At 40.7% G+C, this 26,042-nt stretch overlaps 1 protein-coding gene across 1 annotated transcript in view; it reads right to left on the bottom strand.

Moving 5' to 3' along the window:
- The window catches only part of LOC126236456 (transmembrane protein 115-like), a 51,241-nt gene extending 25,467 nt beyond the window's left edge, over positions 1 to 25,774 (bottom strand). Inside the window, exon 1 of the mRNA XM_049945775.1 lies at positions 25,008 to 25,774. Coding sequence (XP_049801732.1) covers positions 25,008 to 25,732 — 725 coding nt within the window. The 5' untranslated portion in view covers positions 25,733 to 25,774. The remainder of the gene's footprint in view (positions 1 to 25,007) is intronic.
- Between the last annotated feature and the right edge of the window lie 268 nt (positions 25,775 to 26,042).

Here is a 26,042-nt window from a genome sequence, read left to right as displayed (position 1 = left end):
CATATGACATTGTAATTCTGTCAGAGACAGCAAAGGACTTGGAACAGCAGTTGAATGGAATGAACAGTGTCTTGAAAAGAGCAAATAAGATAAACATCAACAAAAGCAAAACGAGGTTAATGGAATGTAGTTGAATTAAGTTGGGTGATGCTGAGGGAATTAGATTAGGAAATGAGACACTTAAAGTAGTAAAGGAGTTTTGCTATTTGGGGAGCAAAATAACTAATGATGGTCAAAGTAGAGAGGATACAAAATGTAGACTGGTAATGGCAAGGAAAACGTTTCTGAAGAAGAGAAATTTGTTAACATCGAGTATAGATTTAAGTGTCAGGAAGTCGTTTCTGAAAGTATTTGTATGGAGTGTAGCCATGTATGGAAGTGAAACATGGATGATAAATAGTTTGGACAAGAAGAGAATAGAAGCTTTTGAAATGTGGTGCTACAGAAGAATGCTGAAGATTAGATGGGTCGATCACATAACTAATGAGGAGGTATTGAATAGAATTGGGGAGCAGAGGAGTTTGTAGCACAACTTGACTAGAAGAAGGGATCGGTTGGTAGGACATATTCTGAGACATCAACAGATCACCAATTTAGTATTGGAGGGCAGCGTGGAGGGTAAAAATTGTAGAGGGAGACCAAGAGATGAATACACTAAACAGATTCAGAAGGATGTAGGCTGCAGTACGTACTGGGCACAGGATAGAGTAGCATGGAGAGCTGCATCGAACCAGTTTCAGGACTGAAGACTGCAACAACAACGAGGCTAGTAGTGTACGATATCTAACTATAAGGAAAAAAATAGACACTTATAAATCACTCCTTGTTTGTTATTTTTGGGCCTAAAAAGTGTATTTTTGAAAATTTGGATACCAAACTTTGGAGGCCATTTTGACTGGTTAATTTTGAATTTAGGGTATTTTGTGTAAGAGACAATGTTGTAGAGGACATTTTTCTAAAAACAATCATGTCAATTTCAATGTTGTAACTTAACCCAGTGCAGAGATATTCTTATTTTTGCTAACGTCAACATCGTCGTGCACTTACAAACGAAAATGGCCGCCATTTAGTAAAGGTGAAAGTTAAACTTTTTTAAAAAACTGCTTTGAACTTCTCAATTATAGGGTAATGACATATAAACAAATTAAAATATTTAAAAATGGTGAAGCAACTAACTTAATTTTTATTGGACCACTTCATTTAGATTGACCCTATTTTAAGACATTACCAGGGGCTGACATGGACTCCGACCACAAATTATTTGTTATGAACAGCAAATTAAAACTGATGAAATTGCTAAAAGGTAGAAAATTAAGGAGACAGGACATGGATTAGTTAAAACAACCAGAGATTGTTGAGAACTTCAGGGGGGAGCGTTAGGCAATGACTGACTGGAACGAGGGGAAAGAATACAGTAAAAGACGAATGGGTGGCTCTCAAAGACAAATAATGAAGGCAGCAGAGGATCAAATAGATAAAAATACAAAGTCTAGTAGAAAGCCTTGGCTAACACAGGAGACACTGAATTTAATTGTGAAAGGAGAAAATATAAAAACGTAGCAAATGAAGAAGGCAAAAGGGAATACAAACACCTAAAAAATGAGAGTGACAGGAACAGCAGAACGGCTAAGCAGGGATGGCTAGAGGACAAATGTAAGGATTTAAAGGCATATATCACTAGGGGAAAGTTAGATATCACCTACAGGAAAATTACAGAGGCCTAGAGAAAAGAGAAGCAGCTGTATGAATTTCAAGAGCTCAGATGGAAAACTAGACCTACTCAAAGAAGGGAAAACCGAAACGAGTATATAGTGTATCTATACAAGAGAGATGAACTTCAAGGCAATATTATAGAATGAAAGAAGACACAAATGAAAACGAGATGGGAGATATACTGCGAGAAGAATTTGACACAGCACTGAAAGACCAAAGTTGAAACCAAGCCCCAGTAGTAGACAACATTCTGTCAGAATACTGATAGTCATGGGATAGCAAGCAATGACAAAACTCTTTCATCTAGTGAGCAAGATGTATGAGACAGCGAAATACCCTCAGACTTCAAGAATAATATAATAATTCCAATCCCAAAGAAAGCAGGTGTTAAAATTACTGAGCTATCAGTTTAATAGTTACGGTTGCAAAATACTAACACGAATTCTTTACAGACGAATGGAAAAACTGTTGGAAGCCAATCTCGGTGAAGATCAGTTTGGATTCTGTAGAAATGTTGGAATACCAAAGGCAACTGACCCTATGACTTATCTTAGAAAATAGGTCAAGGAAAGGCAAACCTATGTTTATAGGATTCGTAGACTTACAGCAAGCTTTTGGCGATGTTGACTGGGATACTCTCTTTAAAATTCTGAAGGTAGTAGGGGTAAAATTACAGTGCAGTATCCACCAGAAAGATCATGGGAGGCGCACATCGGCACGGCGCGTCACGGACGGTAGTTGCCGCAAGTAGAGTCCCGTCCACCAGAGGGCATGCGAGAATTCGGACGCGACCTCTGCCGGCATAACAACAACAACAACAACTCCAGCACCACGGGCCGTGCCCAGTCAGTTAACATCGGGCATGCCTAGGACACAGTCCCGGTCTACGCTAAGTGAAGTGCGACGTAAACGTGAACAGTGTTACTACACAATTGGCGACGAGTAGGGTCGTTCTTTCCCGTGTTGCATCATTGTTCCGGTTTCGCAGTTTCTCCACAGCATGGAGGATTTAGTGCGGGTTTTGGTTGAGCAGCAGACTGAGCTCATGGCCACCATGAAACACGTGCTTCCGGCGTTGCTCTCCACGCCGTCTGCTCCAGCGCCGTTCCCTCCTCCCTTTCCCCCGTATGACAAGACGGCGGAGGATTGGGACGCATATGAACATCGCCTTCGGCAGCATTTCCAGGCGTTTCATGTTGCCGATGCAGAGGTATGTCGTGCTCTTTTCTTGTCTTGGATATCTCCCTCGCTGTATCAAGTTTTGCTGCAGCTAGCGCCATTGCAGGAACCCTCGTCCTTGTCTTTTGACGCATTGTGTTCATTGCTGTCTTCATATTATTGCCGCCGCACGCGGCTAGGGTCAAGTTCTATCAATGCAAGAAACAGCCCCATCAGTCTTACCGGGCGTGGGCCGCTACCCTGCACGGTCTTAGTCGCAAGTGTCATTTTGTCACGGAGCAGTCGCGAGAGTCGTATGCCCACGTTATGGTACGCGACGTCATTGTTCGTTCGGCCCCTGATAGGGAGGTCCGGCAAAGGGCCCTGCAGTTAGAAGACCCTTCCCTTGAGGAAGTCCTGTCCATTGCTCAATCGTACGAAGTCTCTCACGCCGCAGGTCAACAGCTGGAAGCGTGGTGCGACGTCGCAGCGGTTCAGGGCAGCGCGGCCGCGTCCACTGTGTCCAGGGTGGACGACGTGCGAGCGGTACAATCCGGCCATTACGGCCGCTCCCGCACGGCGCGTAAACAGAATTCCGGCCGCCGGCCCCTGTTGCCGTCCTGTGCGTCGTGCTATATACATCATGATCGGTCAGAGTGCCCCCAGCATTGGGCCGTTTTTCGCAAATGTAATAAAAAAGGTCACATTGCTAAAGTTTGCCGCTCAGCCTCAAAAGAATTGAAGGAAGCAGGTACAGAGGACATGGACGTTGACATTCAGGAAGTTTCCTCCGCCCTCAGGTAAAGGAAGAGCTAGACCGGCTGACAGCCCTATGAGTCGTTCTTCCCATTTCTTCTAGTGAGTGGGCTTCACCCCTCGTTATTGTAAGGAAGCCCTCGGGAAAATTACGTCTTTGTGGCGATTTCAAGGCCACCATTAATTCCCAATTGGTGGTGGACACCTATCCTTTGTCTCGTGCTGATGAATTGTTCTCCGCCGTGGCAGGAGGCCAATATTTTTCGAAAATCGATCTTTCAGAGGCTTATCATCAGATACCACTTGATGAGGACTCCAAACGGCTGGCGGTCGTCAACACCCCATTTGGCCTTTACCAATACCAGCGGTTGGCCTTCGGAATATCCAGTGCCCCGGCAATATTCCAGCGTTATCTTGAGCACGTCACGTCAACAATCCCTCATTGTATTAATTACCTGGATGACATAATTGTCACAGGCCGCAGCACGAAGGAACACTTGCACAACCTTCGCACCCTCTTTCTCAAATTCAGGTCTGTGGGCTTGCGTTGCAACCTGCGTAAGTCAAACTTCTTCCAACCGTCCATTGAGTATGTGGGCTACACCATCTCTCGGCACGGCATCCAGCCACTAGGAAGTTTGGTCCAAGGTATCGTCGACCTTCCTCGGCCCGCTTCGCTGAAAGAGTTACAAGCTTTTTTTAGGCAAGATAGCCTATTACCACCGGTTCATTCCCAGGGCTTCCACCATAGCCTGCCCCCTGTACTGCCTTCTGCGCAAGGGTGTTCCTTTTGATTGGTCGCCTGCATGCGAGCGAGCGTTCACCTCGTTGAAGGGCCTCCTCACAACAGCGCCTTGTTTGGCTACTTTTGATCCCCATAAGCCGTTGGTCCTGGCTACAGATGCTTCGTAGTATGGGGTGGGGGGCGGTCCTGGCCCATCGCCACACAGATGGTTCCGAGCAACCACTGGCGTTTGCGCCTAAAACTCTTAGTCCCACGCAGGCCCATTACTCACAGGTGGAAAAAGAGGCTTTGGCCATTGTCTACGCTGTTACCATGTTTCACCCTTTCTTGTATGGCACGAAGTTTCAGTTAATCACTGACCATAAGCCGTTAATATCGTTATTTGGCCCCGCCTCTCAGATTCCGGATAGGGCGGCCCACAGACTACAGCGCTGGGCTTTGTTCCTCTCTAAGTACCATTATGACATTCATTTTCGCCCTACCGGACAGCATGCCAACGCCGACGCTCTTTCCCGTCTTCCGGTGGGCCCAGATCCTACGTTCGATCGAGAGGAGATTATGTGTTTTCATTTGGATGTGGCGTCCCGCCAAGCGGTTGATGGCTTCCCGATCACTAGTTCTCGAGTCGCCAGGGAAACGGCAGCTGACACGGTTCTCCGGCAAGCAGTTCGCCTCAGTCATCAGGGGTGGTCATCCCGCCCTCTGGGCCGGGCCTCGGACCCTCTTCATAATTATTTTATTCTACGAGACCGCCTCTCGGTCTTGGAAGGAGTTCTCCTTCTGGCTACCGATGATACAACTCCTCGCATGGTTGTTCCTACAAGTTTACGAAGGGAGGTCCTCACGTTATTACATGCGGGGCGCTGGGGTGTTTCCCGTACTAAAACCTTGGCTCACAGACATGTGTACTGGCCCGGTATTGACAGAGAAATTGAGCACTTGGTGGCCGCCTGTTCCCAGTGTGCAAGACAACAGGCATCTCCCAGGGCAGCGTTCTCTTCATGGCCGCCGGCAACCCAAGCATGGGAACTTGTTCACATCGATTTTGCGGGCCCGTTTCTCAATGGCTTTTGGCTCATTGTCATTGATGCTTATTCCCGATTCCCATATGTGGTTCGCTGCTCCTCAACCACTTCAGAAGTTGCAATCCAGGCACTAGCAAAAATCTTTTCTGTGGAAGGCTTCCCCATTGCCGGCACCTGTGTTGGTTTCACAGGGGACGTTACCACCTCTCCCCGCTGTGACTCTGCTGCACTGCAATGGTTCTCAGCCTTGGCAGCCTCCAGTCGCTCCAGCACCGGCATCACCATCATTCGAGATGCCCCAGCGAGAGCCGGCCCCCCTCGCAGGCCCGGTTTCTCAGGAGGCTGGTTCACCTGTGGTCGTCCCTTCCCCATCGTCCCCGCCACTGGGTCTTGCCCCTCCCGAGGTGGAACAGGATCCGGAGTTCGACAGCTTGTAGCCCGCTCTGTCCCGGGCTCCGGTTGTGGGACGATGGGGGCCTCTTTGTGTGGGTCACTTCCAGCCGTATTCGAAGGTTCCGGCTCGAGGGTTGGCAGATCCCCTCGACTCCGGCCTTCCAATGGATGTGGAGGTCATCGCTCCTGCCCGACGCTCCACCTTCTGATGCAGTGGATCACAGTGGCTTCACCCTCCGAAGGAGGAGGAGTGCAGTAGCCACCAGAAAGATCGCGGGAGGCGCACATCGGCACGGCGCGTCACGGACGGTAGTTGCCGCAAGTAGAGTCCCGTCCACCAGAGGGCACGCGAGAATTCGGACGCGACCTCTGCCGGCATAACAACAACTCCGGCACCACGAGCCGTGCCCAATCAGTTAACATCGGGCATGCCTAGGACACAGTCCCTGTCTACGCTAAGTGAAGTGCGACGTAAATGTGAACAGTGTTACTACATACAGGGAGTGAAAGGCCATTTAAAACCTGTACAAAAACCAGACAGCCACTGTAAGAATCAAGGGGCATGGAAGGGAAGCAGTGATTGAGACGGAGGTGGGACAAGTTTGTAGACTATCCCCGATGTTATTCAATCTGTGCACTGAGCAAGCAGTAAAGAAAACCAATGAAAAATTTGGAGTAGGGATTAAAGTGCAGGGAGATGAAATAAAAACGTTGAGGTATGCCAATGACATTGTAATTCTGTCAGAGACAGCAAATGACTTGGAAGAGCAGCTGAACAGAATGGGCACTGTCTTGAAGGCAGGATACAGGAAAAACATCAACAAACGCAAAACAAAGATAATGGAATGTAGTCTAGTTAACTCAGGTGGTGCTGAGAGAATTAGATTAGGAAATGAGACACTTAAAGTAGTAGATGAGGTTTGCTATTTGCGTGGCAAAATAACTGACGATGGCCAAAGTAGGGAGGACAAAAAATATAGACTGGCAATGACAAGGAAAGTGTTCCTGAAGAAGAGAAATTTGTTAACATCAAATTTAGATTTAAGTGTTAGGAAGTCTTTTCCGAAAGTATTTGTATGGAATGTAGCCATATATGGAAGTGAAACATGGATGATAAACAGTTTCGATAAGACGAGATAGAAACTTTTGAAATGTGGTGCTACAGAAGAATGCTGAGGATTAGATGAGTAGATCATCTAACTAATGAAGAGGCACTGAACATAAATGGGTAGAGAAAAGAAACTTGTGACATAACCTGATTAGAAGACAGGATCAGTTGGTAGGACACATTCTGAGACATCAAGGGATCATCAATTTGTCAGTTTGTGTGCATACGTGGGGGGGAGGGGGGGGGGGAGTGTAAAAATCAGAGAGGGAGTCCAAGAGATGAATAGAGTATGCAGAAACAGAAGATTGTAAGTTGCAATAATTATTCAGAGATGATGAGGCTTACCACAGGATAGAGTAGCATGGAGAGCTCCATCAAACTAGTATTCAGACTGAATACCGTAACAACATATTTAAAATTTAAGGCTTTGTAATTCACTATTTTCGTACTACATGATGTCAGAGTTGCAGAAAATGTAGATCACAGAAATTTTTCAATCATGTTTTGCCTGTGACAATTTTTGAATAGATGACGTATGCAAAGTGCCCTTTAGTATCTTCACAGTTACTTGTTAGCCATTCTACTGAGCTACAGCATTTATCTGTGAGTATTTTGGAAGTAATTATTCTGTAAACATATCAGAATTTTTGAACCAAATTTGTGTAATACCCTGATGTTGTATTGCTACATATTATCACATCCTATTTTCTTTATTCTTATTTCATTTGAAAGAGCAGGTGGTTTTGTACTAGAATTGGCTTAGTTTTTACAGGATAAGGTTTAAAAGATAATAAGGTTTAAAAGATGAGCTTAAAACAGTTGTCAAACATTTGTTAACTGTTACTATATGTAATGTTTAATAAATTTGTATTATTATTAGGTGCTGCAATTTAGTATATTTGCCAATATTTTTGTATCTATATCTGAACATATTCAAGAAATCTACAATAATTGAAATCCACAATGGAATTAACTCAAATTGGAGAACAGGCTGCCACTCACTCATTTATGATCGTACAAATGAACGCCATCAAGTACTAGACACACATCCACGCACACGCGTTTCGTTTTGAAAATGAAAACCCAGCATGTTCATTAAAGTGATAATTGTTGGTGGCAGCTACCAAAAATTACAACATAATATGCATTTGCCATAATGTCTGGAAACAGCTGTATGTGGATGTGTCTAGTACCTGGAAAAGTACATTTGTACCTTCACCTATAGGTAAGTGGTAGCCTGTCCTTTATGAAATATAGCAATGAAACTAGTCACTTTTGAGTCCAAATATACACGGAGAAATTTGTTCTCAACTTAGCTGTCAAGCTAATTTGTAACTTAGGTCCACAGTCTGTTTTGTACAACAGTTTCAATGTTATACCATTAACAATCGTCTATAAACTTATCAGGAAAACATAATGAGAAGAGAACAGTAGCTTCAGCTGCAAACTTGGGAATCTGCTAACACATACATACTTACAAATAACTGGAGTCATGACATGGCACAGACACGAGTTACAAGCAATGATGCCCTTGTAGGACTGTACCCCTTTTTACAACTTGTTAAGGAATCACAGGTATTTATACTACACATAATGCCAAATTCAAACTGTATGCAAGCATGGAAGTTGTAACTGGAATAGCAGAGGTAATACTTACAATGGAGATAACACCAACAGAAGTAACATAATGGCTTCACTTGTGTTACTGTTCATGCATGTTACATGCATTGAACATGGCACCAATTATTTGTAAATAAATCACTGTACATAGTAACTGTCTGCACTATTGTTGTCTCCCCATTATCTTTTCCGTATACACATGTCTTATATGTTTGTAGGTGCTTCACAACAGCATAATGTCAGATTTTCAATAGCAAAATGAAAACTTCTGCTGCAATAAGCAGAATAAATTGAATTGTTTTGCTTACTAGATAGCTTTGCTTCAAGATCCTCTAGCAGAAGAGCGTCTACTTAAAATTATTTTGTGTAAAACAGATGGTTCCGGTTGTTGGTTACACAACTGAGGGTATCATCGAATCTTTTTAGTAACTGAAAGAAAGGACTCTAGTTGCCAGAATTTCAACCTGATCAATAAAGACTGCTGAGACTACTCTTTGGTTATGACACTGAATCTAATTCAGCTATCTACCTCTGTCAGGATTCTTTGCTTATCGCTCAGTCTGTGGCACAACATGCTGGATTTCAATGGCCGCTTCACTACCCATGCCATTTGGAGCCTCAACTCAACCATCAGTTTTCTGAACTTTGTAGATGGAAGTTATCCTTCAAAAACACTCTTCACTCCTGAAATTATCCCGGTCTCCACCCGCTCTCCACCCAACAGCTTCCACCCCCTATGTCCTACCACCTCCTCCCTATCCTCGTTTCCCACCCTCTTTGTTTGCCACCCACTGTCAATGCACCTGCCCGGCTCTTCTCCTTTTCTGCTTCTTTTCCCCCCTCTCCCCATCTCCCAGCCCCATAGCCTCCTGACACTGCACCTGTTGGCTGTCTAGTGCCTGGACACTCTGCCAGACAGTGCTCCTCTCTTCCCCCACCAGTACACCGCTATCCTTTCCCCCTCCCTGCCCCCTCCAGACTGCTGCTTCCATTCCACGTGACAGTTGCATTCTGGTCCGAGCTGCCAGAGATGGCAGTCATGTGTGCGTAAGGTGCGCTTACTTCTGTGAGTGAATGTGTGTATGTTTCTTTTTCTAATGAAGACTGTAGCTAAAAGCTAATGTGTAAGTTTTTAATTGTGCCTGTCTGCGGCTTAACTTGTAATCTTAACGGTAAGTAGCAGTCTATGTTTTCCTTACATTGTAGAAACTGAAACCAAACTAGTCTTTTATTTCTATGCCATAATGCTTTTGGTTACTGATTTGCATCTACATTCATCCTCTGCAAATTGCTGTGAAGTGAAATGCAGAGGTTATTTCCCAATGTACCACATATTATAATTTCTTCCCATTCCATTTGCAACCAAATCACTAGAAGAATGTGTGCTTAAATGCTTCTGTAAGTGCTGTAACTAGTCTATTCATATCTTTGTGACAATTTGTATGAGGAGGCTACAGTATATTCCCATATCCCTCACTTAATACTGGTTCATGAAATTTTGTAAGTAGGTTTCCATGGGATAGATGCTGTCTATATTCAAGTGTCTGCCAGTTCAGTTTTTTTGGCAGTTCCATGGCATTCTCCCATGGGTCAAACAAACAAACATTCATGCTGCCCTTCTTTGCGTATACTCAATATTCACAGTTAAACCTATTCGGTATGGTTCACAGTAGTGTGTTGTCAGCAATGTTCTTAATAGAGTGACATTTTCCCAGTATTCTACCAATGAACTGAAGGAGTCCACCTGCTTTACCTATGATTCAGATTATGTGATTGTTCCATTTCCTGGGCGTACAAATTCATACACCCAAGTGTGTGCAAGAATTGACTGATTCCAACTGTGACTCACTGATATTGTCAAGACATACTCACACTCAAGCCCAAAATTGAAAGCAGGGTCATCAATGAACTGAAGTTATTTATGTTAACACTGTATGTTCCAAATGCTGGGATTTATACAAACATCAGAAATTCTATAACAGGCCTGTTCAGGAGGCGGCTAGGTGACCACGACTGCTCACACTCGCTCACTGCCCGTGTCGTGAGCGTTCATGGTAGAATGTCACAGTCAGACGTCATAATGCATCACAGGGGAAGTGCAAACTGTACATTCTCTTGAGAGGAATAACTGTGTGTTAAGGTCACCATAGCCTTAGATTGTATTTATGCTGCATCCTAACTGCTAACACATAGCACCTCGCTGCCAGCCAGGTGCCTTGTTGCTTTTACACTGCAGCCACACTGCTCGCCGGGAGCAATTACTCTGTGCCATTTATCAAGCAGAGTCAAACATGGCACTGCTGAAGTGACCTTGAAGCAGCCAATTAATAGCTCAAGTTTCAGGACATTTGGTGACCGTCACAATGTGAAACACAAACAAACTTGATATCATCTCCTGGCATGGATCACAGTGAGCAGTGGTGGTGCACATTAAATGAACTGATAAGATGCAGTGGGTCTGATTCATCATCATCAGGCCGTGCCAGCAAGCAGCAAGGTGGCAGCATAAATACACCCTTAGATGAGGCACATATACTTACTGGCACAGTGCTTAAAGTGGTAAGTAGTTCTTTTTAAATCAATGAAAAGCAAGATTATGGCCGTGTCAGAAATTGCAATGTGAAGGTCAGACACACCAATATCAGTTTACACGATTTCAGTGCAAGATACATAGCTACAGTCAGACCTGCAGTGGTACAGGCAGTTGCATGATAAAGTTCATAATGAAATAAGTCTTGAAGACTTGTATAAAATTTCACTCAACAAAAATTTCCATGACATCACAGGTTCGCTGCTACGATTATGTCAACGTTTGGACCTACATACTTGTTTGGGCAACATTTTTCCACAGTGGAGAGAACAAAACATATCCACAGAAGCTCATTCACAAACAGTAACTTAAAAGCTCACCTGTGAATTAACAGTGCTTAGAAGGTGCTACTAGATATTGGTGTTTCAGTGAAAAGCAAAATAAATTGCGTTAACTGACATTGAGGGTATTTATGTTCAACATATGAATAAAATAATCACGAAATATTAATTTATGTAGGTATTAATTAGTCACCGTGAAGTGATACATCTCCACAGAACTATCATTAGTGAGCCAGTTTGCACAAGCATACTAGTTAATTGGCCTGTTCTAGTATAAACAAACATTACAAACATAAGATATTTTAAGAACCTTCCAGAAATGATAAATACTAAATAACAAATAATTGCTAGCAGTTGGGTTTGAAGTGGTTCCAGCACTGAAACTTCCTGGAAAATTAAAACTGTGTGCCAGACCGAGACTCAAACTCGGGACCTTTGCCTTTCGCGGGCAAGTGCTCTACCACGTGCACGCGAAAGGCAAAGGTCCCGAGTTCGAGTCTCGGTCTGGCACACAGTTTTAATCTGCCAGGAAGTTTCATATCAGTGCACACTCCGCTGCCGAGTGAAAATTTCATTCTGGTTCTAGCACTGCCCCCACATACTAGTGAAACTGTGACCCACTCTTTCAGAAGTTCTCACTGTAGCCGAAAACATCACCTTGGATTGAAATCTTCAGAAAGCACTGGCAGGTCCGCATATTCTGGTGTGGTGCTACATCCTCTTCACTATGGTAGCCCCTAATGTCGATGCTTCATGAGCAATGAGAGGGGGTGGGGGTCTTCAGCTTCCTTGAACCTCCCACGGCTGATCTGCACCTCTGGTTGTAACACAGCTTCATAAGAAGGACACAGTGACATCTCCGTGATTTTATCTTCTTGATGACGGATCATAATCCTTGACTTCATATGTGATGTCTAACAAGCAACAAAGGCTTCAATCCAGTCCAAAGTAGCACTCTAGTAACTTTTCTGATAGTCCCACTTTTTACACAGGTGTAAAAATCCATACCTAGTCTTCTAGGCTGTATGTGCTTGGTGTTATAGTACTCTCGCACTTCCTCCTGGGTGTTCAGTGCCATATACAAGGCATCTGTCTCGCTTCTTCAGTCCTGGTGGGGATGAGCTTCTGCAGTCATCCTGAGTATCATCTGCTTAAAATGAGAACACTGTATCTATTGACATTTCAGTCTCATAACTGTGGAGCAGAAATAATGGTGTACAGCCTGTAGCATCTTGCTTCGTCACGGAGTGTGCGAATGCCACTACAGGCAATACTGTATCCAAGTCTCTCCGTTCAACATTAACGCACATCAAGAGTATATCTGACACTATCTTATTAAGCACTCTGTGACGCCATTCTTCTGTGGATGGTAGCCAGTTGTCATCCTGTGGGTGATGTTGCAATGTGAAATTACCTCTGATGTACTAGGTTGATATTAATGGCCGCTATCTCTTGCTTACCTGGTCCAACAGCTCTGGTTGCCATAAAATGTTTTATCTCTTCTCGCACTGCCTGCCATATACGAAAGGCGAGGCCGTACTGATATCCCGCTATCTCTTGCTTACCTGGTCCAACAGCTCTGGTTGCCATAAAATGTTGTATCTCTTCTCGCACTGCCTGCCATATACGAAAGGCGAGGCCGTACTGATATCCCACAACTGCCAAAGGAATCATACTACTTGTTTCATCCAATTCTTTCTATTCCTTCTCCTCGATGCACTGGCACCACTTAACGATTTCCTCGGCCGTTGTGACATCTTTTACCAGAAAAGCTCCGTACATGTCTTCTGCACCTCCTTTCATAAAATGTGAGATTTTGTCAGCTTCTGTCATATTTGGATGCACAATGTGGCATAGGACTAAAGCCCTGTTCTATAACTGTTCTTCCATGAGCAGAATTGCTGCAGCTTGTTGCAAATATTTTCTTCAGTTCTCCCTGTAATTTATCCCCACTATTGAGCTTCTTTCATTTTTGCTGAATCAATACTGAGCTGTGCTGTCCAAGTAAAACTAAGCATTTGCCAGACACATCATATCATCCCACCTGTTATATCTGGCATCTTGGTTGAATCCTTTCAGCCATTTTGTTGGGTCGTGGTCAGTGTCTCTGTAAAAAATTGATGGATTCCTCATGTGCAGCTGACTTACTGCTGGCTTGGAATTCGTTGGTGCCTTGAATATACGGACTCTGGGAACAATGTACTGCTCGTATTCTGGTTGCTGTCCATTTAGGTGACAGCTTTTACATCGTCTAATTGGAGTCACAGTGCTGTTTTGAACTATCCAGCATCTCCACCAAATAATGTCATGTCATAATCACAATCAAGTCCAAATCCAAAAGCAGGGTCACTAGTAAAGTGATACTTTTCATGTCTGGTGCAAACTGATATCAAAAGTGCGCGAGAGTTTTTTTCTGGTCATGTGTTGTTTTTTTTTTTATCTTTGCCGCAAGACTATAGAGTCTCCTAGTTTTGTTACTTCTCTGTTATTTTTTTAGTTTCTTCTCATTGTGAGTTTTTGCGAATAAATATTTTTTCGTTAACACATTTTACCGGATGGCTATGCAATTATTTGTTGTTGGCAAGTTGACTACATAATTGGTAACCCAACACCAATATATAGATAGAACAGAACTCCCAAAAGAGTGTGCTGCTATTTATACGAACATCAAATACTGCAGAGTGCTGGTATTTATTCAAATACTCAACGTTGCAAAGTATCTCAAACATACGATATTTCAAGAACCTTCCACAAATGATAAATACTAAACAAAAATAACTGCTATTGGTTGGGTTTAACTGGCAATCCACAGTGTGGCAGCCAACGATGTTAATCTCTTCGCTACATTACATGTGCCACAGCTCATGGGTAACACTGTAATCATAGGATACTACTCTCAAATCTTGCCAAGGTATTTGTGGAGCTCATTTCAAATAGCACTACATAATTTGTAAAAAAAATCTGAGGTTACTATTAGTATTGCCTCCCACTCGTTACTATACAACATGAACAGCAAGGGCCTCAACGCACTTTCCTGTGGTGTGCCTGAAGTTACTTCTACACCTACCAATGCATCTCCATCCAAGATAACACACTGTGTCTTCCAAACAAGAAATCCTCAATCCAGTCACAAATTTCGTTTGATACCCCATAGGATCGTACTTTTGATAATAAGCTTAGGTGTGGTGCTGAGTCACATGCTTTTCAACAACTGAGTAATACTGCATCTCCCTGACTGTCTCCATCCATCGCTTTCAGGACGTCTTGTGATAAAAATGCAAGTTGGTTTCACACGATCCATGTTTTCAGAATTCATGCTGGTTGTCATGGAGGAGACCACTCTTTTGAGATACTCTATCACATTTGAGTTTAGAATATGTTCTAAGAGTCTACAACAATTTTCAAAGCGTCAGTGTCTGCAGCTGCGATGAATTTTTAAAAGATTGCATGATGCCTTCAGCTGCCATTCTCTTTATTTCATATACGATTGTACAATTTCAGCCTTAGGCCATTTTCAAGTATCTAAAACAGAAGCCTTACATATAAGAGCTTTGCAACAACTGCTCGAAAGTAATATGCTCCTAAAATAGTGTAAAACATCTCTAATTTATTCTATGAGCATAACATGGAGTCATCAGAGCAACGACATACATGGCATAATTTACTACTAAAAATCATCCATAAAGTAAGTTAAATGTGCCGAGTACATCTACAGATATTACTTGTTCCTATATCAAAATCACAAGTGTCACTAATGTATAATGCTTTCGTTTCAGATAATTGAAAATGGCCTAAGGCTGAAATTGTACAATCGAACTTGAAATAAAAAAAATGGCAGCTGAAGGCATCATGAAATCTTTTAAAAGAAAGTGTATAACGAATCGATGTCAAAGATATTGGATGGTAGTTTTGTCGATCACTTCTGCTATCTTTCTTGTAAAAGGGTGTGACGCATGATTTTTTTAAAATTTTTTTTATTTTTTTGCTTGAAGTATCTTGGTACTTCATGGTTGAAAAGGGGCCTAACTCAGTCACAAGATATAGAATCTGACACTGATTCCATTGGGTCCTAGGGCCTAGTTCAATTTTTGTGACGAGCTGTTTATCAACATTGCTGGTGCAGTAACACTCATCTTTGGAACAGAGTGAGAATTAAACAGAGACAAGATCCCGTATCTTCCTTCATAATAGAACACTTGAAAGCAAAATTCAGCACTTCTGCTTCTGCATAACTACCCTCAATTTCAGCTCCTCATTGTCCAAGAGTGTCTGGACACTAATTATGAAGACACTCACTTTCTTTATGTATGACTGGAATTTCCTTGGTTTTTGTGAGAGGTTTTTGATAAGATTTTGATATGGTAGTCACTGAAGGCTTCACACGTTGCCCTTCTGATTATCAAATGTGTTTAATTTAGAATCTATTAGATGGTTATACACTCCTATGAAGTAAAATGACAACTGCAAGAGGACCGCCTATCACATAATTAAAATGGAAGTTATAGTGAAAAGTAGGAGGTGATACAAATGAAAGGAGGTTACAAATTAATGTCCCCTTAATATCAATAGCACCCTGAAATGATGGCGAGGGGGGGTGGGGGGGGGGGGGGGGGCAGCCTGTGGTGCTATAGTGCCTATATGAGTTCAACAAAGGTGTTGTTTCGACACTTCACCAGAAGTTGATGGGACTGATAAGCACTGGCATGTCACATCTTTATGACGAACTCATTCAGCTGGAAACCAGAGAGATTTACATTAATTATCTAAGCACTTTAACTACCTAATAATTAGGTCAAAGTTCTCAGAATAAAGATTGCAATGACATCAATGAAATTTTGTTTTTACATTGTAAACAACATAAGCAATGTGTTAATGTTATATATATTTCCAAAGTAGTCGCATTGTGTGTTTTTTTTTTATTCTAATGGATTAGTATACCACAATAAATTTCTTTGTTGCAGATAGTCTACCACCAACAGCAACTAATTCAAAGCTTGTGGTAGACTATCCTAAACAAAGAAGTTTACCGTGGTATACTAATCCATAGGCACATCAAGAGTATGGTACATTTTACACATACAATTAACTAGAAAGGCTTCTGCAAGACATATGTCACATGTGTTGAATGCTAATCCACAGGAAATGTAAAAAAGATTCCCAACAATGGCTGCACCATTATGGAAAGAACCTAACAGATTTTATTACTGTATTTGTGATATGAGTACACCATGCCATGTCAGAAATGAAACGGCAATCAAAGCAGTGCATGAAAGCTGCTAGCCCTGCACAAAAATGATGAAAGTTGATTCATTTTCCAGGGAGGTTATGGCCACAGTATTCTGGAATGTACAAGGGATGATTTTTTGCTTTAACTGATAAGGTTCTGTTGACCTGCTGAATGGAATATCTATTTTCCTGAAGACTGAATTTTAATAGGAGAGCTGCTCAGTCACCTACTCAGAATCGGTAAATGTGTATGCTCCACATACAAGTGTCTTAAGTACACTTGTGGTTTGCGATGGACAATGAAATTTTAAAGACTATACACATAAATCTCTGTGAGTGAGCTTGCAGTAAACTGAATTAATTCCACAACTTGCTCTCAGTAAGCAGCAACCTGTCAGACATGGGAGGTTCGCAGCTGCAACATCAAGAGCGCTGTCTGCTGGAAGTGAGGTTGGTTTTATCATTAAGATCATAGCGCATGTGCTAAATGTGTAGGTGGCACTAATAAATGTGGATTACTGATATCAATCTTCAATGGCTCACCTGAAGATATCTTGCAGGTAGCCAAACGAAATACTGTGTGTGGTTGAGAACAATGACTGGCTGTACTCCAGAACCATCATCAAATAGGCATTACATAGCGAAAATTTCAAGATCCCACTCCTAGTTCTTGGAACTGATGTTTCCTTTGTGAAGGAGGGAAGAAGAATAGTTTTCAACAGACTGGGGAGGAGGGCAGACCACTCAAATCTCTGGATGTCTCATATGACATCCACAAAGGTCTTTTAGCAATGGTAAAACTACAAGCTACAGGATTTGAAAAGTGAATTTGTGGCTACAAAACATTCTGATCAAATAAGAAGTTATGACAGTAATAGATGGGTACCAATATTTTATATAGACTTTCCAGAATTGCACAACAGGGTAGGGATTTACTTGAAAATAATGAACAAAGTTCAGTGTTCAAAAATAAATTCATATGTTATGACAGAATAAAACTCAGTTTCACAGACAGGCTAGATCTTTTTCTTGTCTTTATTGGTATGGATATACATTGTTACTGCTTAGTAACCTGGTGACCAATATCTACAGTAGGTGTATTCATCTTTACATACAAAAAAAAGCACAGACACCTGGTGTTTGTCACACCTCACAGAGTTTGGTATAAAAAGAGCAGTCATAAGACAGATGTATCCAGTCATTAAAGGCTCATCTAACAAATGCACAGATGCTCCAACTTTTTCTGATAGACTATTTACTGTTTTATGACATTTTCTACTTCTGTGACAGTAGTATCCATCCATTATGCCCACAATTCTTTGATGGCTTTAGCTGATGAAAGTCTATAACACATCTACTTAAGCTGAGGCCACAGACATGAGGCTACATGTATTCATATTAGATTAGATTAGATTAGATTAATACTTGTTCCATAGATCATGAATACGACACTTCGTAATGATGTGGAACGTGTCAGGTTAATAAAAGATGTCTGTACAAGATATTACATTACACAAAATATTGCATGACACTAATGTTTAAGCTGGTTTTTTTCCCCCTCCCTTAATTTATATCTAAAAATTCAGCCAATGAGTAGAAGGAGTTGTCATCTAGAAATTCTTTTAATTTATTTTTAAATGTTGGTTGGCTATCTGTCAGGCTTTTGATGCTGTTTGGTAGGTGACCAAAGACTTTTGTGGCAGCATAATTTACCCCTTTCTGTGCCAAAGTCAGATTTAACCCTGCATAGTGAAGATCATCCTTTCTCCTGGTGTTATAGCTATGCACACTGCTATTACTTTTGAACTGGTTTGGATTATTAACAACAAATTTCATAAGTGAATATATATACTGTGAGGTTACTGTGAGGATCCCTAGATCCTTAAATAGATGTCTGCAGGATGACCGTGGGTGGGCACCAGCAATTATTCTGATTACACGTTTTTGAGCAATGAATACTTTTCTACTCAACGATGAATTACCCCAGAATATGATGCCATACAAAAGCAGTGAATGGAAGTAGGCATAGTAAGCTAATTTACTAGGATTCTTCTCACTAAAATTTGCAATAACCCTAATAGCATACGTAGCTGAACTCAGACGTTTCAGCAGACCATCAATGTGTTGCTTCCAGTTTAACCTCTCATCAATGGACACACCTAAAAATTTGGAAAATTCTAACTTGGCTACAGACTTCTGTTCAAAGTCTATATTTATTACTGGAGTTGTGCCATTTACTGTACGGAACTGTATATACTGTGTTTTATCAAAATTTAAAGAGAGTCCGTTTGCTGAGAACCACTAAATAATTTTGTGAAAAACATCATTTACAATTACATCACTTAGTTCTTGGTTTTTGGATGTTATTACTATACTTGTATCATCAGCAAAAAGAACTAACTTTGCATCTTCATCAATATGGAATGGTAGTCATTAATGTATATCAAGAACAGTGAAGGACCTAAGATCGAACCCTGTGGGACCCCATACCTGATAACCACCCAGTTTGAGGAATCAGCTGTTGTTTTAACATTACATGAACCACTTATTTCAACTTTCTGCATTCTTCCAGTTAAGTATGAATTAAACCATTTGTGCACTGCCCCACTCAAACCATAATGATTTAGCTTATCTAAAAGAATTCCATGATTTACACAATCAAAGGCCTTTGAGAGATCATAAAAAATACCAATGGGTGATGTCCGGTTATTCAGAGCATTTAATATTTGATCAGTGAAAGCGTATACAGCATTTTCTGTTGAAAAGCCTTTCTGAAAACCAAACTGACATTTTGTTAGTACTTTATTTTTACAAATATGGGAGGCTACTCTTGAATACATTACTTTCTCAAAAATTTTTGATAGAGCTGTCAGAAGAGAGATTGGGCGGTAGTTGTTGACATCCGACATATCCCCCATTTTATGCAATGGTTTTACAATGGCATATTTCAGTCTATCGGGGAAAACACCCTGCTCTAAAGAGCTATTACATACGTGGCTGAGAATCCTACTTATCTGTGGGGAACAAGCTTTAAGTACCTTGCTGGAAATGCCAGCAATTCCGTAAGAGATTTTACTTTTCAGTGAGTTTATTATTTTACTCATTTCAGAGGGAGAGGTTGATGGAAATACAGTTGTTTCAAACTGCACAGGTATGGTCTCTTCTATTAGTAGCCTTGCCTCTTCTAGTGAAGATCTAGATTCTATTTTCTCCACAACATTTAAAAAATGATTATTGAAAATATTTTCAATTTCTGATTGTTTGTTAGTACACTTGTCATTTAGTTTTATGGCACTAAAGTCTTCCTGTGCTCTTGGTTGCCCTGTTTCCCTTTCAATAATATTCCAAATTGCTATAATTTTATTATCAGAGTTACTGATCTCAGACATGATACACATGCTTCTGGACTTTTTAATAACTTTTCTTAGTACCGCACAATAGTTTTTATAATATTGAACAATTTCTGGGTCAGTACACCCTCTTGCTGTTAGATACAGTTCTCTTTTACGGTTGCAAGATATTCTTATTCCTTTAGTTAGCCAAGGTTTTTTATATGTTTTCTTGGAATTATGTTGCTGTTCTGAACAATGTTGCTATTTGTTGGTATGAGGCAGTCATTAAGATTGCCCAAATACAGATTTATCACTGCATTCAGTATATTGTAAGCCATAACAAGACTCTCTCACTTCTCTTTTTGTAACATTGTACTGGTTTTGGCACAATCAAATGGTTCAAATGGCTCTGAGCACTTTGGGACTTAACTGCTGTGGTCATAAGTCCCCTAGAACTTAGAACTACTTAAACGTAACTAACCTAAGGACATCACACACATCCATACCCGAGGCACAATCAAATGATGTTGCAATTCTCCATTTCAATTTTTTTAAAAAAAAAAGCCAATAGCGAGAACTTGCACATCAACTCTTTCAGCTCGCTCGGTATCAGTACACACTTACAATTTAGTGTTTTAAGTGTATCTTTGCTATGTTGATGAACTGTGATTTGCAGTAATTAGATATTAATGACCTGTAATGAATGTGAAAACCAATAGTTCGAATAAACATAAAAAGTGACAAAGACAATGTCTCTCTTTCTTCATTATACAGTATTCAAAGCAGTCACTATGACCTCAGACAAAACATCTTATGTCAGCCAATCACTGGATTATATATTAATGACATTGCAGTTCACTTAAGCAGAGCACCAATTGTCTCAGTAACCTTGATTCAGTTGTAAAGCAACCATGTCACAAAGCCTGCAAACTTTTCACCTCAACACCTATTAGTCCTTGTGCACTGGGTTTCAAGGGATGTCTATACATCAGAGTATGTGAAAATTGCTAGCTACATTCACAAAGAAGGCTGCTCAGAACAGTGTATCTGTAATTAGCAGTTCAGACTGCAGGGGAGGCAGTATAGATGTATGCCTAGCAGTACGCTTTCGCGTGTGACAGAAAAGGTCTGTGTTATATCAAACTCATTCAGCAATAAACTGTCAAAGGGAGTGAAAATGTGAAAGTCAGTGACAGTATAGCCTATACTTTGAGGTCAACAGACACAATATCAGCATACAAATGAATTCAAAGGAGCAGAATGATTACTCTCATGAAAACAGATGTCATGGTGTGGCATTTCAGCTAGTACTGAACAAGCTGCTACAACAGTGATAGGTTTTCAAAACCAATCACTTGAAGATAAACAAATGAAGCCACAAGCAATTATTGAATTGAGTAAAGTAATCATGGCATGGGACTGTCATCTTGACAATATGACCATAATAAACCATTCATATCTGATCACTGTATTGACTCCATTCTGCTCGTTAGTTGGAATGGTGTCAAGCATGATAAAGTGTCAGCTTTCATTGTCCATAAAGCCAAGAATGCAATGACCACGATCCCCATCCCTTGCATGCTTAGTGGCAAAATGTACTGCTGCTTAAGGAAATTGAAGTATGTTGTAGGTGTAACACTCAACCATGCTTTTCCTCACATCAACAAGCAAAATTTAAAAAATATAAAATTAAAATTTTAAAAGATTCGTATGAATTCTAGCATTCGGTACCACCTGTCAGCTTCGAGCCATAATACACTTAAGCACCAAGAAAACTGGTACAGGCATGCATATTCAAATACAGAGATATGTAAACAGGCAGAATACGGTGCTGCAGTCGGCAATGCCTATAGAAGACAAGTGTCTGGAGCAGTTGTTTGATCGATTACTGCTGCTAAAATGGCAGGTTATCAAGAATTAAGTGAGTTTGAATGTGGTGTTATAGTCAGCGCATGAGCAATGGAACACAGCATCTCCAATGCAGCAATGAAGTGGGGATTTTTCCATATGACCATTTCACAAGTGATATATCAGGGATCTGGTAAAACATCAAACTTCAACATCACTGTGGCCAGAAAAGATCCCACAAGAACGGACCCACAACAATTAAGAGAATCATTCAACATGAGAGAAGTGCAACCCTTCTGCAAATTGCTGCAGTTTTCAATGCTGGGCTATCAACAAGTGTCAGCATGCAAACAACTCAACGAAACATCATTGATTGGGCTTTCAGAGCTGAAGGCCCACTCGTGTACCCTTGATGACTGTACGACACAAAGCATTACGCCTTGCCAGGGCCTGTCAACACTGACATCAGACCGTTGATGACTGGAAATATGTTGCCTGGTTGGACGAGTCTCTCTTCAATTTGTATCAAGTGGATGGATGTGTATGGGAGTGGAGACAACCTCATGAATCCATGGACCCTGCATGTCAGCAAGGAATTGTTCAAGCTGGTGGAGGCTCTGTAATGGTGTAGAGCGTGTGCACGTGGGGTGATATGGGACCCCTGATGTGTCTAGACACGGCACTGACAGATGACATGTATGTAAAGCATCCTATTTGATCACCTGCATCCATTCATGTCCATTGTGCATTCCAACGGACTTGGGCAATTCCAGCAGGACAATATGATACCCCAAACGTCCAGAATTGCTACTGAGTGGCTCCAGGAACACTCTTCTGACTTCTTAAACACTTCCGATGGCCACCAAACTCTCCAAACATGAAAATTAGACAGATATGTGTCTAGCTCAACATCACTTTCAGTAGCTGAGAAACATTGATAAATGAGGATTGATAGTGGCAGTCTATGTTAGAATACACATCCCTACATTTTAGCTTTCTCTCTGTTTTGATCCTAAAATCATAAACATTTCTAATTTAGACTATAAATATAGCTACATAGTAGACTGGAATCTGTAAGCACTTCAAAATGATGTTTTGTTTGTAGTGCTTGGACTGCATGCCCAGACTCCCATTATTCTGAATAGATTTTATATACTCTGATTCTGAGCCTGCATCAGTTGGTACAAACGAAAGTGTTACGTGTTACTCATCAAATATATTACCTCACACATTAATGAAAGTCATTTGTTTTGCACTGGTTACACATTCATGCCAGACCTTTCTCTTCACTACGCCTCCACAACTACCCACAACCCCCTTATGGTGAGATGTAACAAGCACATTCCATTCACAACCCACTTTAAAATACTTCTTCAGAAAACATTATCTTTCTTCAGAAAACATAATACAGACAGTTAATATCTATTCCTGAGATTTCCAGCACATCCAACTGAGAAAAAGCAAATAGTTTCTATGCCTGGAAATATTTTCATTGTGTCATTGATCAGGACGTTAAAATATGTTCAGACAGATACTTGTCATGTGACAGATAGTCGCTTACAATAACATATGATGGTAGTGCAGTTTGTCTTTCCCCAAATATCTTCTTCCATTTTCAAAATATACAGCCATATAAAAACAATGCAATTTAAATAAAAGTAACTGTTTCTAAACTTCTCTCAATAAATTTGAAACACAGTTGTGTGTTACAAATTGCTTTATGTGCTTACCAACTTCCATGCATTGCTCCACATTGATATTTTTCACTTATCATTATCTTCATGATTTATTCTGCAGAACACATCATTTACACATTTATTACACTGTCCTATGACACACTGTTCATCTTAAGTATTGTAACATATTTTATTTACTAGAGCTCAAGGATTTTTTGACAATTATTCATAATATAGCAGTTAGCAGAACTTCCTAAGAAATTGAAACTGGCATGATGTCAGTAGATGTAAACCTTATAATGCATATGTGATAAGGGAAGGATTTGAGGTGGACAAACTTCACCAAAAATTCTGAAATTTGTATGTTTATGTCGGCATTTTCTGAAATTCACTTTATGCCCTGTCATAATCAAGTGAGACTCCTATAACACCATTCTGTTCCATGTCTTTGGTCCTTTAATTCCCAGGTGCTTTCCAACTTGTGTCATCTCTCAAATACAATTCTTTAACCTACAGTTGTAATTCTTCACTTCTCATTTCACATGTTCTTGAATTTTTTATTGTAAAAGAATATCTCTTACATGTATCCAAGTACAAGCCCTAATGCATTTAATCACATAAAATGAAAATCAAGAGAGATGAAATGCTAGAATATGACTTGTTTACTTGTCTCTGTAGGGAGAACAAATATATAAAGTTACATTCAACTCTAAGATGATAGGTGAGATGGCTTGGTTGACTTGACATGGAATGTGTATCCTCAATGCAATTTACTTTTCAAGCATAAGGCCCAGTCACAGGTCAATTGACCCTACTGATATTGGGCATCCGCTTTGTCCTGTACATAATGATGGTATTGTTTGTGACGACGTACATGCAAAAACAGTAAGAGAACAGAGTACTAGCTATATTTCTTTTGCTTCTCTTTATTAATTTTTGGAATGAAGGTGGGTGTGACAGATTGATCTATGGCTTATTCCAAGGTAAAGGTTGGGATGAAAAGTGACAGTTTGCTTATAACTTGGCAAAGTGATATCGAACACTTAATAGCACCATACATGGTGTCACGTAGAACCACACACAAATTTCCACATATGATCCACAAGAAAAATTTCCCACCACCAGTTATATTTTTTAACAGAGTTTTAAAATTTCCACTTAACAACAGGCAAATTATCCACTGACTGGATGCTAAGTGCATGGCCCAAAAAAAGACCAAAATGCCCTATCTCACAATTTGTAGAATGACACTTCTCATGGAAGAAATAAAAATTTGTGTACATCTAGTTCAGGAAAAAACCACCTCAGTGCTAGTCTCTAGCATGAAGTGAGTGGTGCCAAGACTTCTATCTAGATGTCTCAGTTAAATCAGTTTGTTTACAAGTAAGCTCACTGCATGTTCACGATATTCAGGCTACAATGTGCTCTCAACTATTGCCACCTACTTATATTAACTTTTTTATGTATTCCATCAAGTTAAATAAGTCATTACAGTATCTGCAGAATCAAAATAACAGATACGCCACAGATGCTTACCTTGCAAAGGTGAAATTGTCAGCAATATCTCCTCTCGTTCCATTGGTGTGATACTGGTAAAACCTTAGGTATGTCCAGCTTACTAGCAAACCAGACATAAACATAGTCGGATATGTGCCTTCCAGTAGTCCAATTAACCACAAAACTAGTGACATGAATAAAACACTGAGAGGAACGTTCCTGTTCGTTAGTTTTCCTAGTGGTGTCTTAAGAATAATGTGATCAGGCATTATTTGCTTTACGGCTACTGACACACCAGCAATGTAACCAGCCAAACCATGTATATGGACGGTAAACAACAGGTCTGGATTAAATGTACACATATAAAGTATTAAATAAAACAGAGCACTTAACAAGGCAACACCAATATTTGTAATTGCAAAAAATGTCATCATCTCAAACGCGCCCCATAACGGTTCAATTAGTTTTCCACACAACCCTACTGTGATAATATCAACACACACTTCCCAGAAATGAAGTTCAAGGAAACAATACGTAAATGCTGTCCATATCCAGAACACAGGTGGCAGGAGGTAGCCTGGTGTCACACTTAGTACACGAACAGCTTCTTCCGAAAAAGAGAAAAAGTAACAACACAAAACCACCACACATATAAACTTAACAGACAGACTCGTATTTCCCAAAAGAGCGACAAATTGCTGACGTATAAACGGAATATTTTTCGTGAAGCCTCTGACAGAAGCCATTTTTAACCAACATGGCATGACATTAAAATCTCTGATGCAAATATTCAGCAAAGATGGGACATCCTATGTTTATGTTTATCTATAGCTGCTACGAAGTTCAGAGATATTGCTTCTTTTTCTTTTTTTAATGTAAATTTGATCCTGCAACTGAGAATATAAATAATATCGATACAAAATCATCATTCCATGGCCAAGTCACTGCTTTTTCAATCCCTATTGTATTGCGTACTTAAAGTCGAGTCAAACTGGACGTTACGGAACGAAACGGGAGGTGAAAATATTCTACAAATCAGAGCCTACACCGCACAAGCCGGAGCAATCAATATAA

This window comes from Schistocerca nitens, chromosome 2 (assembly GCF_023898315.1).
Source record: "Schistocerca nitens isolate TAMUIC-IGC-003100 chromosome 2, iqSchNite1.1, whole genome shotgun sequence".
Classification (NCBI taxonomy): Eukaryota; Metazoa; Arthropoda; class Insecta; order Orthoptera; family Acrididae; genus Schistocerca; species Schistocerca nitens.
The sequence above is the reverse complement of the archived record's forward strand: the minus strand, read 5'-3'. Positions and strand labels throughout refer to the sequence as shown.